Source organism: Ursus maritimus, unplaced genomic scaffold, assembly GCF_017311325.1.
Source record: "Ursus maritimus isolate PB19 unplaced genomic scaffold, ASM1731132v1 scaffold_26, whole genome shotgun sequence".
NCBI classification, from domain to species: Eukaryota; Metazoa; Chordata; class Mammalia; order Carnivora; family Ursidae; genus Ursus; species Ursus maritimus.
This window is the reverse complement of record NW_024425119.1, coordinates 31,419,530-31,438,626: the sequence shown is the minus strand read 5'-3', so window position 1 is coordinate 31,438,626 and position 19,097 is coordinate 31,419,530. Positions and strand designations below refer to the sequence as shown.

At 35.6% G+C, this 19,097-nt stretch overlaps 1 protein-coding gene across 1 annotated transcript in view; it reads right to left on the bottom strand.

The window, feature by feature from the left end:
• The window catches only part of CUNH12orf40 (chromosome unknown C12orf40 homolog), a 53,330-nt gene that overhangs the window by 10,127 nt on the left and 24,106 nt on the right, over positions 1-19,097 (bottom strand). Inside the window, exons 9-11 of the mRNA XM_040641939.1 lie at positions 14,829-15,352; positions 14,528-14,597; positions 13,396-13,456 (exon numbers count right to left, since the gene is read on the bottom strand). Coding sequence (XP_040497873.1) covers positions 13,396-13,456; positions 14,528-14,597; positions 14,829-15,352 — 655 coding nt within the window. The remainder of the gene's footprint in view (positions 1-13,395; positions 13,457-14,527; positions 14,598-14,828; positions 15,353-19,097) is intronic.

Sequence of the window (19,097 nt, the reverse complement as noted above, 5' to 3'; positions counted from 1 at the left end):
TGGGGTCCTGAATAACTTTATGGAGCACAGTCTCTTCTCTAATCTCACTATTCAATCATTTAAAAAGTATTATATGTTCAACTCTTAAAACACTCAAGCCCTAAACTGGCACCACAACACACAAGTTGAGACAGCTATATAGACCCCAAAGCAAGCAATACCTACCTCAGATCTGTTTATAGAGGATAAATGACAGAAAAGATCATCCGTAAGAGAAGAAACGAAATTATTCAAAGAATTTCTCCCATACCCCAGGAGAACAAGCCTTCACAATGCCTGCCAAGCTGGATTTCATAATTGGTATGGATCAGTAGCTCTATATTTTCTCTTCTGTTTTCTGAATGAGTTTTCTATTGCATTTATATTTTTGCTCTGGTACTATATATGTTATGTGACAGGCTTCTAATTTACACCTAAAGGCCTACTGAAATACTCTCCAAAGACTGTAGAGCCCAGCAGGCACCATCCTCACACTCTCCTTCTGCTTTGTCTCAGGTCATGGGTACTGCCTGAAAACACTCCCGATGCACACATCTAGAATCCCAGTCTTTGCAGCTACCACCCATGGGATGTCCCTTGATCATCAGCTCTGATAGCCAACAGGGCTTTTTGTATGCAGGTCCCACAGGACTGCAACAAACAGAAAAAGAGTTCTTAACCAGCTACCCACCCAGGGAGCATCAATGAGGCAGCTGAGTGAAACACCCATTTTTTTTTTTTTTTCTGTGAAAGAAACGTATATTAGCTTATCCTCATACCTCTGGCCAGAGGGGAAAGCTTCTAATGAAACACACATCTAGGGGCCACCTGAAATCCTCTCCAGATTCTGGGAGGCCAGCAGGTACCACCTTCATACTCCCTCTGCCTTACCCCAGACTGGTGTCTCCAAGAAAGGAGCTTACACAAACACACAGCATCTCAGCTTTTGTAGTTGCTGCCCAGAGGACACCTTCTTTGGTAACCTGGTTCTGATGGCCAGCAAGGGCTTAGGTTCACAGATTCAACGGGATGACAGCAAACAAAGGAACACCTAACTGGCTATCACACCAGGGCTTAGTGCAGAGGGAACAGACAGATGCCCATCTCAAAGTCTGGCAATGAAAGAGGTACATTTGCATACTTTAAAAGCTCCCACCTGAGGGTGCAGCTTCCAATCAAACTGAATCTGAGTACTAACTGAGATCCTTCCCATTGGGACACTGGCAGGTTTTGGCATTCCCTCAACTACTTGGAACTACTAAAAATAAAGTAGGTTACTTGGAAAATCACAAAGGTTTGAGAGACAACCAAGAGATGGGGTGGGTTGAAACACAGGTTTTATTTCCTACTTAAGGCCCCTCCTTCAGGACTAAGAGAGGTGTCTGTTTTATCTAACAGTAGAGACCAACATAGAATCAAAGCAAATGAAGACACAGAACAATATGCTACAAAAAAAAGAACAAGATAAAGCTTCAGAAAAAGACCTCGGTGAAATGAAGATAAGTGATTTTCCTGATAAGCATTCAAAATAACAGTCATAAAGATGCTCTCACTAAGGTCAGGAGAACAATCCAAGAACAAAGTGAGAATTTCAACAAAGAAACAGAAAATATAAGAAAGTACCAAACAGAAATCACAGAGCTGAAGAATACAGTAACTGAACTGGAAAATATAATAAAAGGATTAACAGAAAACTTGACGAAGTCAAAGAAAGGATCAGGAACTCAAAAAAAGGGCAGTGGAATGTGTCAAATCAGAGAGGCAACAACAAAAAGGAATTAAAAAAAAAGTGAAAATAGCATTAAGGGTCTTATGGGACAATATCAAACTAGTATGCATATTATAGAAGCCCCAAAAGGAAAAGGAGATGGGGACAGAAAACTTACTTGAAATTATGGCCAAAACCTTCCCTAACCTGGGGAAGGAAGCAGAGTTCCAAATAAGCTGAACCCAAAGAAACTACACCAAGACACATAATTAAATTATGTTTTTGTAATTAAATTACAAGAGGAGAATTTTAAAAGCAGCAAAAGAAAAACAACTTGTTATATACAGGTAATCCCCACAAAACTACCATCAGATTTTTCAATAGAAACTTTGCAGGCCAGAAGAAAGTGGCATGATATATTCAAAGTGCTGAAAGGAAAAACTACCAATCATGAATATTCTACCCAGCAAAGCTGTCCTTCAGAATAGGAGAGATAAAGAGTTTTCCAAAGAAGCAAAAAGCTAAAGGAATTCATCACTAGACTTCGCTTTACAAGAAATGTTAAAGGGATTTCTTGAAGCTGAAATAAAAGGTTATCAATTAGTAACAGGAAAACATATGAAAGTATAAACTTACTAGTAAAGGTAAATATATACTAAAATTCAAGATAATGTTGTAAAAGGGGTGGTTTAATCACTTACAAAGCTAGTATGAAAGTTAAAGACAGAATTAGTAAAACCAACTACAATAATATCTTAATAAATACATAAAACCAAAAGAAGTTGTGACATCAAAAACATACAATGTTCGGGGTGGGGGGATAGTAAAACTATAGGGCTTTAGAATACATTTGAACTTAAGTTTTTATCAAGTTAAAATGTATTGTTATCAATAGAAGTTGTTTTATATAAGCTTCATGGTAACCACAAAGCAAAAACCTATAGTAAATAAACAAGATTTTAAAAAAAGGAATCTAACACTACAGAAAATCATCAAATCACAAAAGAACAGAGCAAGAGAAGAAACAACAAAGGAATTACACAACAGCCAAAACATGATGAGCAAAATGGCAATTAGCCCATGTCTATCAATAACTCCTTTAAACATAAATAGACTAAATAAATTTCTCCAATCAAAAGATACAGAGTGGCCACATGCATTTTTTTTTTTTAAAGATCCATTTATATGCTGCATTCCAAAGACTCATTTCACACATAAGGACACATACAGACTAAAAGTGAAAGGATAGAAAAAGATACTTCATGAAAATGGATACCAAAGGACAACTGCAGTAGGTAAACATAGACAAAACAGACTTTAAAACAAGACTGTAATTAAGAGACAAAGAGAGTCATTATCTAATGAAACAGGGATGAATCCAAGAAGAGGATGCAACATTTGAAAATATATAAGCACCCAACATAGTGAGTATCTAAATATATAAAGCAAGTATGAACAGACCTAAAGAGAGAAATAGCAACATAGTAGTAGTTGGGAACCTGAATACCCCCACTTTCATCAATGGATAAATCCTCCAGACAGAAAATCAATTAAGGAAACATTGGCCTTCAATGACACTTTAAACCAGATGTACTAAACAGATATATACAGAGCATTTCACCCAAAAGCAATAGCATACACATTCTTCCTAAGCACATACTGAATATCTTCCATGATAGATTGTATTTTAGGCCAAAAAACAAGTCTTAATGAATTTAAGAAGACTGAAATCACACTAGCCATGTTGTCAAACCATGACAGTATGAAAATAAAAATTACAAGAAGGAAAATGGAAAATTGATAAATCTATGGAAATTAAACAGCATGCTCCTAAACAACCAGTGGCTGAAAAAAAAAATCAAAAAATATTTTTAAGTATCTTGACACAAATAAAAATGGAAATACAAAAATACAAAAACTCTGGCATGCAGGGGCGCCTGGGTGGCACAGCGGTTAAGCGTCTGCCTTCGGCTCAGGGCGTGATCCCGGCGTTCTGGGATCGAGCCCCACGTCAGGCTCCTCCGCCATGAGCCTGCTTCTTCTTCTCCCACTCCCCCTGCTTGTGCTCCCTCTCTCGCTGGCTGTCTCTATCTCTGTCAAATAAATAAATAAAATCTTTAAAAAAAAAAAAAAAAAAACTCTGGCATGCAGCAAAAACAGTTCTAAATGGGAAGTTTGTGGTGATAAGCACCTATATTAAGAAACAAGAAAGATCTCAAACAACCTAGCTTTATACCTCAAGAAACTAATCAACTGAACCTACAGTTAGTAGAAGTAAATAACAAAGATCAGAGTGGAAATAAATGAAACAGAAACTCAGTAGACAATACAAGATTAATGAAACTAAGAGCTGGTTATTTGAAAAGATAAAAATTACAAACTTTTAGCTATACCTCAAAAGGGAAAAAAAGAGGACTCAAAATCAGAAATGAAAGAGATGTTATAACTGATAACAGAAAAACCGATCATAAGAGACTACTGAGAACAATGATAAACAAACAAACTGAATGACCTAGAAGAAATTAGTAAAATTCCTAGAACATACAACCTGCCAAGACTGATTCATTAAGAAATTGAAAATATGAATATACCAGTTACTAGTAAAGAGATTGAATTAATAATCAAAAACTTCCCAACGAGCAAAAGTCTAGAACAATGGCTTCACTTGTGAGTTCTATCAAACTACCAAACATTTAAAAAAGAATTACTATCTTTCTCAAACCTTCCCAAAAAGTAGAGGAGAAAGGAACACTTCTGAACTCATTTTATGAAGCCAGCATTACCCTGATATGAAAACCAGAAAAGGACACCACAAGAAAAGAAATTATAGGACAATATCCCAATGAACACAGATTCAAAAATCCTTGAAAGTATTAGCAAACTGTATTTAACAATACATTAAAAGGATTACACACCACAATCAACTGGGATTTATTCTGTGATTGTAAAGATGGTTCAACACTAACAGATAAACATCAATCATCTCAAAAATGCAGAAAAGGCATTTGACAAAATTCAACATTCATTCATGATTAAAACTTGCAACAAAAGAGATAGAGGCATCATACCTCAACGGAATAAGAACCATATATGTTCAGCCTATAGCTAACATCATACTCAATAGTAAAATGTTGAAAGTTTTTCTTCTAAGATCAGGAACAACACAAGGATGTCTACTCTCACCACTTTTATTCAACATAATACTGGAAGTCCTAGTTGGAGCAATCAGGCAAGAAAAAAAAAAGGGCATCCAAAACAGAAAGGAACAATTAAAATTACCTACATTTCCAGATAATATGATACTATATATACAACACCCTAAACATTCCACCAAAAAACTGCTACAAATAATAAATTCAGTAAAATTGCAGGTTACATAATCAATATACAAAAGCAGTTGCATTTCTATACACTAATAATGAACTATCAGAGAAATTAAGGAAATAATCCCATTTACAATTGCATCAAAAAGGATAAAATACCTAGGAATAAATTCAACCAAAGAGGTAAAAGATCTGTACACAGAAAACTATAAGACACTGATGAAAGAAATTGCAGACACAAATAAATGGAAAGATAACCTGTGCTCATGAATTGGAAGAATTTATCTTGTTAAAATGTCCATACTACCCAAAACAGATCCAATACAATCCCTATGAAAATTCCAATGATATTTTTCACAGAAGTAGAAAAAATAATCCTAAAATTTATATGGAACCATACAAGACCATGAATAGCCAAGGCAATCTTGAGAAAGAAAAACAAAGCGGGAAGCATCACACTTCCTAATTTCAAACATTAGAAAGCTACAGTAATCTGGGGTGCCTGGGTGGCTCAGTCAGTTAAGCATCTGCCTTCGGCTCAGGTCATGATCTCAGGGTCCTGGGATCAAGCCCTGCATTGGACTCCCTGCTCAGCAGGGAGCCTGCTTCTCCCTCTGCCTCTCCCCTCTTGCTCGTGCTCTCTCTCTCTCTCAAATAAATAAATCTGAAAGAAAGAAAGAAAGAAAGAAAGAAAGAAAGAAAGAAAGAAAGAAAGAAAGAAAGAAAGGGAAAAAACTACAGTAATCAAAACAGTATGGTACTGGCATAAAAACAGGCACAGAGCAATGGAACATAATAGAAAGCTGAGAAGAAAATCATACATAATGGCCAATTAATTTACAAATGAGCCAAAGATGCACAATAAGGGAAGGAAAGTCTCTTCATTAATGGTGCTAGGAAAACTGGACAGCTACATGCAAAACAATGAAAGTGGACCCCTATCTTACACCATACACAAAAATTAACTTAAAATGGAATAAAAGAACGTAAGACCTGAAACCATAAAGCTGCTAGAAGAAAACATAGGGGGTGGTAAAGCTCTCTGACACTGATCTTGACAAAGATTTTTTTGGATTTACACCAAAAACAAATGCAATTGAAGTAAAACTAAACAAGTGAGACTACATCAAACTAAAAAATCCTCTGCACAGCAAAGGAAACAATCAACAAAATGAAAAGGCAACCTACAGAATGGGAGTACATATTTGTAAACCATTTATCTGATAAGGGGTTAATATCTAAAATGTGTAAAGAACTCCTACAACTCAAAGCAAAATACCAACAATCTAATTAAACAATGGGCAGGGGAACTGAACAGAATTTTAGCCAAAGAAGACATACAGATAGCCAACAGGTACACAAAAAGGTGCTTAATATCGTGAATCATCAAGAAAATGCAAATCAAAACCCCAATGAGATAGCACCGCACACTTGTTAAAATGGCTAATACCATAGAGATAAGAAATAACAAGTATTAGAGCAAGGACGTGGAAAAAAAGGAACCCTGTGTACTGCTGGAGGTAATGTAAATTGGTCAGCCATTATGGAAAACAGTACAGAGTATCCTGAAAAATTAAAAATGGAACTACCATATGATCCAGCAACTCCAATTCTAGTAATTTTCGCAAAGGAAATGAAGACAGTAACTCGAAGTGATTATCCCCACTGCCTTGTTCACTGCCATTATTTACAATAGCTAAGACATGGAAATGAACTAAGTGTTCATAGATGGAAAAATGTAAAGAAGATGTGGTATACATATGCAATGGAATATTAATCAGCTATATTAAAGAAGGAAATCCTGCCATTTGCAACAACATGAATGGAACTTGAGGGTATTATGCTAAGTGAAATAAGTTAGACAAAGAAAAACAAATACCATATGATCTCACATGTGCAATCTAAAAAAAAAATATTAAATTGAATACAAACTCATAGATTCAGAGAACAGACTGGTGGTTTCCAGAAGTGGGGTATAGGCAAAAGGGATGAAGGCTGCCAAAAAAATACAACCTTCCAGTTATAAAATAAATAAGTCCTGGGGATGTAATGTACAGCATAGTGACTATAATTAGTAAAACTATTACATATTTGAAACTTGCTAAGAGAGTAGATCTTAAAAGATCACAAGAAAAAAAACAGATTTTTAAGTGTGGTATGGTAATGGATGTTAACTAGACCCATTCTGGTGATTATTTCACAGTTTATACATATATCAAATCATTATGTTGTACACCTGGAAGTAATAAATTGTTATATGTAATTAAATCTTAATAAAAATATTATACTCCTCCAAGACCTTGTTCTTTCATATTCCCTTCCACATCCAACAAAAGGATCTTGGATCACCCCTACACTTTCCATTCCCTACTATCTGCCATCCAAGATGGATTTTTGTTTGTTTTTTCTCTGTGCTTCTGTTTCTTCATTAATTCTGCCTCAGGAGGAACTATCTGTTCTGATTTTACCCAGGCAGTAGGCAGGCAAAACACTGCCTTTCTTCTGTTCTTACCTCTTCTTCCTTTGCTGTTTTGACTCCTGCCTTGGTTGCTCTTGCAGAATTTAAGATTTTAGCCACTGTACCTTTGGAATAGGTATATATTCCTATACATATGTCTATACATCACAAATTAAAAATTCCATGCCTGGGGGCGCCTGGGTGGCACAGCGGTTGGGCGTCTGCCTTCGGCTCAGGGCGTGATCCCGGCATTCTGGGATCGAGCCCCACATCAGGCTCTTCTGCTGGGAGCCTGCTTCTTCCTCTCCCACTCCCCCTGCTTGTGTTCCCTCTCTCGCTGGCTGTCTCTATCTCTGTCAAATAAATAAATAAAATCTTAAAAAAAAAAAAAAATTCCATGCCTGGTCTACTGAAAGAACTCCTCATAGCACTGGATTCCCGTCGGGCTCCACCAATGGGCTTTTTTCTTTTCTGACTTGCTCTAGCCACATTTAAGCTGCCATAAATGTAGTTAAATAGAGTTGGTTTTTTTTTAAGTATTCTAACCTGCTGACAATTCCTTCTTTGAGGGAATATAGCTATATTATTCTTTTTTGGGAAAACAGAAGTTCTAGGAGTAACAGGACAGCATCTGATATTACTGACCATATTCCCCTCCTTGAAAATCTATTTTTCGGGGCGCCTGAGTGGTGCAGTCGTTAAGCATCTGCTTTAGGCTCAGGGCGTGATCCCGGCGTTCCGGGATTGAGCCCCACATCAGGCTCCTCTGCTGGGAGCCTGCTTCTTCCTCTCCCACTCCCCCTGCTTGTGTTCCCTCTCTTGCTGTCTCTCTCTGTGTCAAATAAATAAATAAAATCTTTAAAAAAAAATCTGTTTTTCTTTTCTAACATTCTTCTGGTAGGATTCCTCAAACCTGTCTAACAATTCATTCTGTCTCTTTTTCTGGCTTCTCTTCTACTGTGTGTCCTCCAACTTTAAATGTTGTGGCTTCACAGGACTCTTTACTCTTGTTCTATACATTTTCTCTTGGAAAGCACATATGTACACACAAATGTATTAAATTACCACCTACTCACTGAATACGAACTAAAAGCCTCTTCTGACCTCAAGCTCTGTATATATAAATGGCTATGACACATTTTCACGGATATCACAGATTTTTCAGAAGACCTCAATCAACCTCGACAGGTCAAAATTTAACTGATATTCTCTTAGAAATCTCTCCCTCTGAATTAGAGTAATGCTAGGTATTAAAAATAAATCACAAAATGTTTAACATTTAAACACAATTATTTCTTTCTCATGTAATAATCTTTTTTTTTTTAAGCTTTTATTTATTTATTTGACAGAGAGAGACAGCCAGCGAGAGAGGGAACACAAGCAGGGCGAGCGGGAGAGGAAGATGCAGGCTCCCAGCAGAGGAGCCTGATGTGGGGCTCGATCCCATAACGCCAGGATCAAGCCCTGAGCTGAAGGCAGCCGCTGAACGACTAAGCCACCCAGGCGCCCCTCATGTAATAATCTAAAACGAGTTTTCCTACTCAGTAGGTAATTTTCCTCCATCTAGTGATTTAGAGACTCAGTCCCTCCCATCTTGTGGCTGCAAACATTCCTTAGGGCTTCACTACCATCTAGCCCTCACAATAAGGATAACACAGAGAAGGAAATCCCCACTTTTTGTAGTGCATGAAAATAATGCACATCACTTCTGATAACATTCGATTACTGAGACCTAGCCACGTGGCCAAATTTAGATGGATGGAAGATAGGAAAAGGGCTCGTTGGCTGCGAAGCCCTTTACAGTAACAGGTCTATCTGTAAAAGAGGTTACATAAAATTTGGTGGAAAGTTAACCTTTTCTGCAGCCATTTCTCATGTTTTCAATCTTGGTGAATGGCATCATCCCATCAACTACCCATTTAACTCAAATCATAAATACAGGTCTTTAATTTTTTCCTTCTCACTTAACTAATCATCAATTTCTATCAAATCTAGATTTAAATCTTTGTTATAGCTCTTCCCTGTTTCCATCCTCACTGCCACTCCTCAACTTTTTAATACTGTGATGTTATCAATTCCTCTGCTAAAATTTTTTTAATGGCTGTTTGATGATAGAAAATTATACTGTTTATATGTCATACAAGGTCTTTTATGACCTGGTCCTTTATAACATCCAGAAATATTTCTTGCCATCCCTCCACCCCTTATAATTTATGCTACAGTAGTGTAGCAATAATAGTAAGTAGAATGAAACACATTTACTTAGAGTTTCTAAAACAAGCTATATTCCTTCGTCTCTTAGTTTCTATCTATATTGCTCCCTCTTCATAGGATGAAGGCAGTTTGTCCACTTGGTAAACTTACTGACACCCAGATCAAAAGTTTTCTCCTCAGGGGCGCCTGGGTGGCACAGCGGTTAAGCGTCTGCCTCCGGCTCAGGGCGTGATCCCGGCGTCATGGGATCGAGCCCCACATCAGGCTCTTCTGCTATGAGCCTGCTTCTTCCTCTCCCACTCCCCCTGCTTGTGTTCCCTCTCTTGCTGGCTGTCTCTATCTCGGTCAAATAAAAAAAAAAAAAAAAAGTGAGTTGCCTGACTCAAAAATTTAAAAAAAAAAAAAAAAATTTTTTTCTCCTCTATCACATCTTCCTCTGACTACCCATGAAACTTAGAACTGTCTTTTTATTACTTATTATTGAAGTATAACTGACATAAAAGGTGGTATTAGCTTCAGGTGAACAACATACTGATTTGAGAATTCTGTACATTACCCGATGCTCACGTTATATAACTATAGCTACCATCTGTTCTTCATACATTATTACAATATTACTGACTATATTTCCTATGCTGTACTTTCCATTTCTGTGACTTATTTTATATCTTATTTATTTTATAATCCTCTTCACCTATTTTCCCCATCCCCCCCAACCTCCCTTCTGGCAGCCACTAGTTTGTTCTCTGTATTTAAAAGTCTTGTTTTCTTTTCTTTATTCATTCATCTCACTTAGCATAATACACTCTAGGTCCATCCATGTTGTCACAAAAGGCAAGATCTCATTCTTTTTTTATGGCTGAGTAACATTCTACTCTGTGTGTGTGTGTGTACACACACACACACACATATATATATATACATACCACAATTTCTTATTCATTCATCTATTGATGGACACTTGGGTTGCTTCCATATCTTGGCCACTGTATGTAATGCTGCAGCAAACATTGGGGTGCATATATCTTTTCAAATTAGTATTTCTGTTTTTAAGACTTTTTTGTTTTTAGATTTTATTTATTTATTTGATAGAGTAAGCAAGAGAGAGAGCACAAGCAGGGGGCAGAAGCAGAGGGAGAAGCAGGCTCCCCACTGAGCAAGGAGCCCAATGTGGGACTTGATCCCAGGACCCCGGGATCATGACCTCAGCCAAAGGCAGCCACTTAACTGACTAAGCCACCCAGGTGCCCCATATTTGTTTTCTTTGGGCAAATACCCAGTAATGGAATTACTGGATTGTAAAGTATTTCTATTTTTGCTTTCTTAAGGAACTTCAATACTGCTTTCCATAGAGGTTGCACCAATTTACATTCCTACCAACATGTTGGTGCCTGAAGCATACCAAAAAGGAGTCATTTAGAGGTCCCTGTCTTAAATTATAAACAGCAGCCTTTTCAAATTCGGTTGTATTTTGCTCAGAGTACATGACAGAATGTATAAGTAAACCAAACAGACAGCTAAATGATTGGGTATTTGGATGAATTTGTTATGTATTTTATGAAACTGAATTCTCTACAAAGCAGTAAAAAGTAGATCTTAGGTACCAGAAGAACCCAAGTATTGAGTAAATCAAAGAATGTAAGTTTGTAATTCAAGTTAATCTTTCAACAGCTAAAAACTGAAGAGCAGGAACTCTCATTGGCAACTTTTAAATTTCTTGCAGTTGAGGCTTTAGGGCAGAATACCAGAAGTTTTGCACATATAGCTCATAAAAAATATTTTTAGGGAGTATATTTTCAATATAAAAAATTAAAATTAATTCTCCACATCCTCGCCAACACTTGTTACTTTTTGTCTTTTGAATACTGGCCATTCTGATTGGTATGAAGTAATATCTCATTGTGGTTGTGATTTGCATTTCCCTGATGACTACTGATGTTGAGCATTTTGTCATGTGTTTGTTGGCCTTCTGTTTGTCTTCTTTGGAAAAAGGTTCATTCGGGTCCTCTGCTCATTTTTTAATCAGATCGTTTGCTTTCCTGGTGCTGAGGTGTATCAGTTCTTTATATATTTTGGACATTAACTCCTTATTAGATATATATAATTTGTAAATATTTTCTCCCACTAAGTAGGTTGCCTTTTTATTTTGTTGGTGGTTTCCTTTGCTGTGCAAAAGCCTTTTATTTGGGCGTAATTTAGTTCACTACTGCTTTTGTTTCCCTTGTCTGAGGAAACATAGCCATAAATATGTTGCTAAGGCTGAGAAGAACAAAACTGAAGGTATCACTATCCCAGATTTCAAGATATACTACACAAAGCTATAGTAATCAAAACAGTATGGTACTGGCACAAAAACAGACACATAGATCAATGGAACAGGATAGAGAGCCCAGAAATAAACCCACATCTATATGGTCAATTAATCTACAACAAAGGAGGTAAGAATATAGAATGGGGAAGAGTCTTTCCAATAAATTATATTTGGAAAACTAGACAGCTACATGCCAAAGAATAAAACCAGACCATTTTTCCTACACCATATATAAAAATGAACTCAAAATGGATTAAAGACCCAAAACTGAGAACTGAAACCATAAAACTCCTAAAAGAAAACTTATAAGTATCTTTTACTAAATTCCAACTGCCTTCTGTAAAAACCCCAGCTGGGGCAATTGTATCTAAATGCATTAGGTTTTTTGTTTGTTTCGGTCTAGCTACTAGACTATATAGCTTCCTAAAGGTAAGTTCCATGTCCTTTCTTCTCTGTACCTTTCATCGTCACATGCGTGATAGAATGTAAGCATCAGAAGAACAAAAACTTTGTTTTTTCACCACTGTAGCCACAGTGTCTAGCATATAAAAGACACTCAATAAATTCTATTAAATGAATTCATAATATGCATTCGATGAGTATTTATTGAAGATAAAAAGAGAAAACAGTATAGTAGAAAATATAGAGTCAAATAAGAGTCTCAAGGGGTGCCTGCGTGGCTCAGTCAGTTGAGCGTTGGACTCTTGATTTCAGCTCAGGGTCTTGGGATCAAGCCCTGCACCCGGCTTCCTGCTCAGTGAGGAGTCTGCTTGTCCCTCTACCTCTGCCCCTCCCGCCTGCTCGCTCGCTCTCTCTTTAAAATAAATTTTAAAATAATCAAATTTAAAAAAAAATAGTAAGAGTCTAAATCCTGGTTTGAGTGTATTACCTTGAACAAGTTATTTAATCTCTCTGAACTGGAGTCTCTTTTGCACTGAAGAGCTTACAGAATCAGGCTCTTACACAGTAGAAATGAAGTACATAAAGCTTCTAGCACAAAGCCTGGACTGTTTTAACAATCACACACCCTTATAATGAGCAGCAGTTACAACTTACATAACCAATGTTTATAGTTCTTTCAGTATTCTTAAACATATAACTATGTTGACCATAGCACACTGAAACCTAAGTGTTTTCATTTTGGAAAAAATTTTATAGGACTTATAAAAACAATTTTTAAAACATCTAATTGGTTTGTCTTAAAGCATTCTGAAAGGTGTTAATTTTATTTCTAAATCCAAGCTATAATTTCCCCAGAATAAAAAAATATAACAAAAGAAAGTACTCAGAAGAAATTTTTTTTTTATAAAAGCTAAATTTAAGTCAAAGTAAACTGCCAATACTAAAATATGGCATAATAACAACTGACTTAATTGGAAAGACAATGGAAGATGTACTTTACCTCACCAAGTCCAAAGTCCCATGGTTGCTTCAAATGCAATTCTTCCAAACAGATATTACCCCTAAGGATCATAAATAAGATGCTTTTAAAGTGTGCTTTATTTCCTGCTGAAAATTATTATTCTAAATTTTGGTTTCCAAAGTTGGCTTCAGATCAGAATTATAAGGGAAGTTTTTTGAAAAACAAATATTCATAAGCTCCAACCTAAAGAGAGTATTCATTATGTGTGGATCAAACTTGGTATTTTTAATTTTAAAAAGTCATCCCCTCAAGTGATGTGGACATGCAGTCAGGCTGGGAACCATGTTCTAAATCACTTTCATAAAGTACATTTTAAAATTCAAGACCTACCATTCTGTTTTTCATTCACAAGTTTCTGAATATTTGGGGTTTTGACAATAAAGCAGCTAATTTATTGATTTTATTAAATAAGTTGTGAATCTATATTTTAATTAATTTGTTGTGCCAATCCCATTAAAATAGCATCTATACACTCTTTTTATAAATAGATATTTTAAATATTTCCATGAGAAAGTACTTTCAAAATTAAAATATATTCTAGTTCATGATTTTCAGTTACCAAGATCTGACTAAATCACAATTACTACCAAGAAAGTTTGGGCTATTCCAAAACCAGAAATTTTGTTTAATTCCCTATAGTAACAGTCCCATAAAATGTTAATATGCTTATGCCATTACAGTTGAATTCTATCAAACTCTTGTTCTGATTCTGTACTAACCAAGCAACCTTCCCATGGAGAGCTGAGCCAAAAGTTAGAAAATACGCTTACCATGCAAGTAAGCATTCCTATACATGTGACTCTTCTATTTCTTTCTGTAAATTAATAAACTGACATTCTGGTAAGTATGTAAGTTTCTTGAACACATAAGTTAGTTTTCTCAAACCTAATTAATACTCAGCTTCCAGATATTTTTGCAATAGCAAATATGAGCACCATACTCTCAAATGAGGTGATATTACCAAGATTCTGACAGCTGAGAAGCCTTCCTTGAGGGTGGTCTACCCACCCCTAGAGAGCAATATGCCTATTCACTTTTCATCAGTTCAAACGTTCAACATGCATTATATTAGATCCTAATTTGTATTCCCCAGATTTACCTAAAAACTTACATATGATTCACTGGATATGTCTGGCTTCCATTCTGTGGTGTCTTCTCTTGGTAATCACTTTCAAATTTTCCTTTAATAATAAAAGTATTCGTTGAACTCAAAACCTTAACAGAGACTATTTGTTTTTTAATTTGAAGCTTACAACCCATAGAAGAAAATTACTGATTCGAAAAGTCATATAATAGAATGTCATTCTATTTTTAATTTCCTATTCTTCCATGCGCGCGCATATGCGCACACACACACACAAACTGAAAACAAAAATTCCCAATAGATTATGTTTTCCATGTGTAACACTCACCTTTTTTTTCAGAGCTGGCTGCATAACAATCCTTTTCAAAAGATGTAGTAAGGGTATTTCTTTCATTATTGTGGTACTCTTTTTGATACCTCTTGTTTGGCTGACACTTTTCTGGATAAATTGTTTTATTAAAAGTAGAATTACTATGAGTCAACTCTGGATATGTAAAAATACTTCTAATGCATCTATCAGTTGAATCATTTTTATCAGAACTTGTGATTGCACAAATATCTCCCATACTGTCATAACCACACTTGTCAAAGTTTTTCTTTATCCTCTGTTGATCAATGTTTAAAAAATTGACATTTTCACTAATAAAAGAGTTACAAGTCTCTGATATAAGGCTGGCTTCTGGTTGGTTCACATCTTCAAGAAAATTTGAAACTCTTCTATTTTCTCCCCAAACATGTTGTACTGACTGTTTTTCAGTAATGAAGTCTGACTGTCTTTGCTCATCCATGCTTCCACATTCTTCACCCATAACTACAACAGGTCTTCCAGTAAGGAAATTCCTATTGCCTGGACTTTGAGATAAATAAAAACGTATTTAGCAAGAAAAACATACAGCATTTTCATTTCGAGACAATTAAATTCTTAGATAACATATTGAATAGCCACTAATATTTACCTAGACTATGTTTTACTTTTTTTAATTTAAATATACAATATTACTTTGGGTCGAAATTTGTCTAATGTACTCTTCTCATGCCTTAGTATAAAAACAAGCTACACTTAGTTCAGGATTTCAACATGAAAAATTAGCATGGGTTCAATGTACTGTTATATTAACAAAACAAAAACCTTCAGCTTGTCTTGTCTTCTATAATAAGATCTAGTGAATAACCCAGACAATTATTGTGTATAGCTGCTGCATCATTTAACCAGAAAAAGATATTTAAAGATGGTGCAGAGGAAAATTATCCTGTTAAAACATAAAATCATATAGTCATGAGAATATAACAGATTTTTCTCAACCTAACAACTCTGAAGTTCCCACAACAGAAAAATGTAGATACAAATGCATATGTAAGTAATAAAGCCAAGATATATAAGACAGATTAGATGAAAATGTTAGACTAATTTTTAAGTTCCTTTTTAATGCAGAAAACATAATTCTACTTTATGTCCAACTTCTATCAAATCAAAGCTATTGTAGGAAATAATTAGATATCAAGATATTTCAATTTTTTTTGTCACTGACTATCAACAAATTTACTTGGGGTTGGGTTGTTCCAGAGACTGGAGGTACCAAAGAAATTGAGAGAAGAAATATAGGCCACTAAAACTCTGACTGATATCCAATTTTATTTTTTAAGTTATTTATTAAATACCTAACAAGCAGGTACACCTGTTGTGTTCCAGACACTATACCGTAATGTGTTGTGGACAGAGAAATAAAAGAATTCAATCTGCTATTAAGGAGAGAGAGATGTTTTACCCAGGAATGTTCACAGATCACGATCCTGAACTGTTAATCAACATAGGTCTCTTTGGTGTTTTGGACAACATAACGCTATTATATCAAAAGGCATAACCTATAGTATGCAATAATATACAACACTAACACCAGAGAAATTTTCATTACTCTAAATTTTTTTTTAAATGTAAAGAAAGACTTATCTATGTATATTAAACAGATATTTAATATATGCCTATTATGTGGTAGGGAGACAATACAGCTTATATTCTAGTTAAGGAAAATAACAAATAATTAACCATTAATAAGTAGAAAGGATAAAAGAAATACAGAAATAAACAAATAAAAAAGATAATTACTGTGCCTTTATAGGTGCTACAAGATCATATGATGGAATAACTTGTGTTAGAAGTCCTATCTCAGAGAGTGTGGTCAGAAAAGTCCCTAGTAAGGAAGGGATAAGTAAATGAAAGACACAGAATGGTTAAACATGTGAAGAAAGGAGTAAGCATACTCCAAGGGAATAGAATAATATACACAAATGCAAAATCTGCCACACATTTGAGGAACAAAAAGAACAGGGGTGCCTGGGTGGCTCAGTCGGTTAAGTGTCTGCCTCCAGCTCACGTCATGGTTCCAGAGTCCTGGGATGGAGCCCCAAGTTGGGCTCTCTGCTCAGGGAGGAGTCTGCTTCTCTGTCTGCCCCTCCCCCGGCTTGTGCTCCCTTTTACTCTCTCTCTCAAATAAATAAATAAAATCTTACAAAAAAAGAAAAAAAGAAAAGAAAGATTGAATAGAATCAGTGAAGGAAAACCTATGACGTAGTCTTAAAAGGGGCCAGATTATACAGAACTTAGTATTTTTAATTCAAGCATAATTAATATACAGTATTATATTAATTTCAGGTATACAATATAATGATTCAATACTTCTATGCATTACTCAGTGCTCATCATGATAAGTGTACTCTTAATCCCCTTCACCTAGTTCACTCACCCCCGTACCCACCTCCCCTCTGGTAACCACCAGTTCGTTCTCTAAATTTAAGTCTGATTTTTTGTCTCTTTTTTCTTTGTTCATCTGTTTTTAAATTCCACAAAAGTGAAATCATATGGTATTTGTCTTTCTCTGACTGACTTGTTTCACTTTGCATTATACTATCTAGATCCATTCATATTGTTGCAAATGGCAAGATTTCATTCTTTTTCATGGCTGAGTAATATTCCATTGTGTATATATACATCTTCTTTATCCACTATGGATGGGACACTTGGGTTGCTTCTATAATTTAGCCATTGTAAATAATGCTGCAATAAACATAGGGGTGCACACATCTTTTTGAATTAGTGTTTTAATTTTCTTCAGATACCCAGTAGTGGAATTACTTGGTCATACGAATAGAGCTTTATTTTTTAAAAGAACAATAAGAAACACTGAAAGTTTCTAAATACAAAAGTAAAATTGGCTTGCTTTTTGCCTTGAAAAATATCAGTTTGACTGCTAGGTGAACATAAGTTTCAAAACTTCCAACTAGCCAATATGAAGCAAGAGACACCCGACTTACCCTCCTGACTGGCACAATTAAAAAACTGGACAAAATATATGAGATAAAAGTTTTCATACATGGACCATCAGGTAGAACAGGATAATGATTCTTGAGAGAGAAAGGAAGCAAATGAGATGAACCCTATGACTGCTCCTAGCTTACTGCCTGCAGAAAGTATACAAGCCACAGAATACAAAGGGACAATGCCGTAAGAGCTCACAGATTCCCCTTGTTGAGAAAACAGAGCTGGGAGTTCAGAAAGAATACAGAGGATAGAGTTCACAAGGCAGAGTATCATTAGGAGAGTCCTTCAAAGAGAGAGCACTCTGGAGGTCTACGGAGAGTTCTCAAATCTTCAGCTAAGTACTAATCAGCACATGCATATGAAGAAATAATACCCAAGGCTGGGGATGGGGAGGAGAATAAAATATCTAATAGGATAAGATGGAACAAGTCCAGGAATTCACATACAGATGGGAAAATTTGGTGTTCCCATCAGCCAGAGTGGAAAACCTCATAATTCAAAGGGAATCACAGAGTACTCAGAAGGGTATTGCCTCAGCAGGGCACAAAATTAACCACAGACTAAAGGCATATCTGGTCCTGCTTAACAAAGTTTAAACCAAACTTCAAAAACATCATAGTATTTCCAAATAACTACTGTATCTAGAACAAAGCTTAGGGTGATTTATAGGAATACAAAAATCTCCAGACACCAAAAATATGAAATTCAGAATTTATAGAATCCAAACAAAATTACCAGGAATACAGAGAAGCAGAAAGTACAGGCCATAATGAGAAGAAAAATCATTTATTAGAAACAGACCAAGAAATGACACAAATGACAGTATTCGTAGACAAAGGCGTTAAGAAAAGTTATTGTGCCTATATCCATATATTCAAGAAGACAGAGGAAAGACAGCATGTTGAAATAAATGCATGGAAGATATAAAGAAAAGTTCAATCAAACTTACAGAGATGAAAAACATACTGAACAGGATTTATGAGTAGATGAGACCATCAAAGAAGATACACTAGTGATTTTGAAGATAAAATAATCTATATAACATGAAACACACAGAAAGAAAAAACACTGAAAATATATAAACAAAGCATCAGTAAACCGGGACACAATTTCAAGTGGACTAATTTAATGTAATGACATTTAATTTAACGTCCCCAAAGAGGAAAAAGAAATCAGAAAAAATGTGTTAAAAATTAATGGCTGAACTGTTTCCAAATTTGATAAAAACAGTAGGTCCACAGATTTAAGAAGCTCGACACAGCCAAAACACAAGAAATGGAA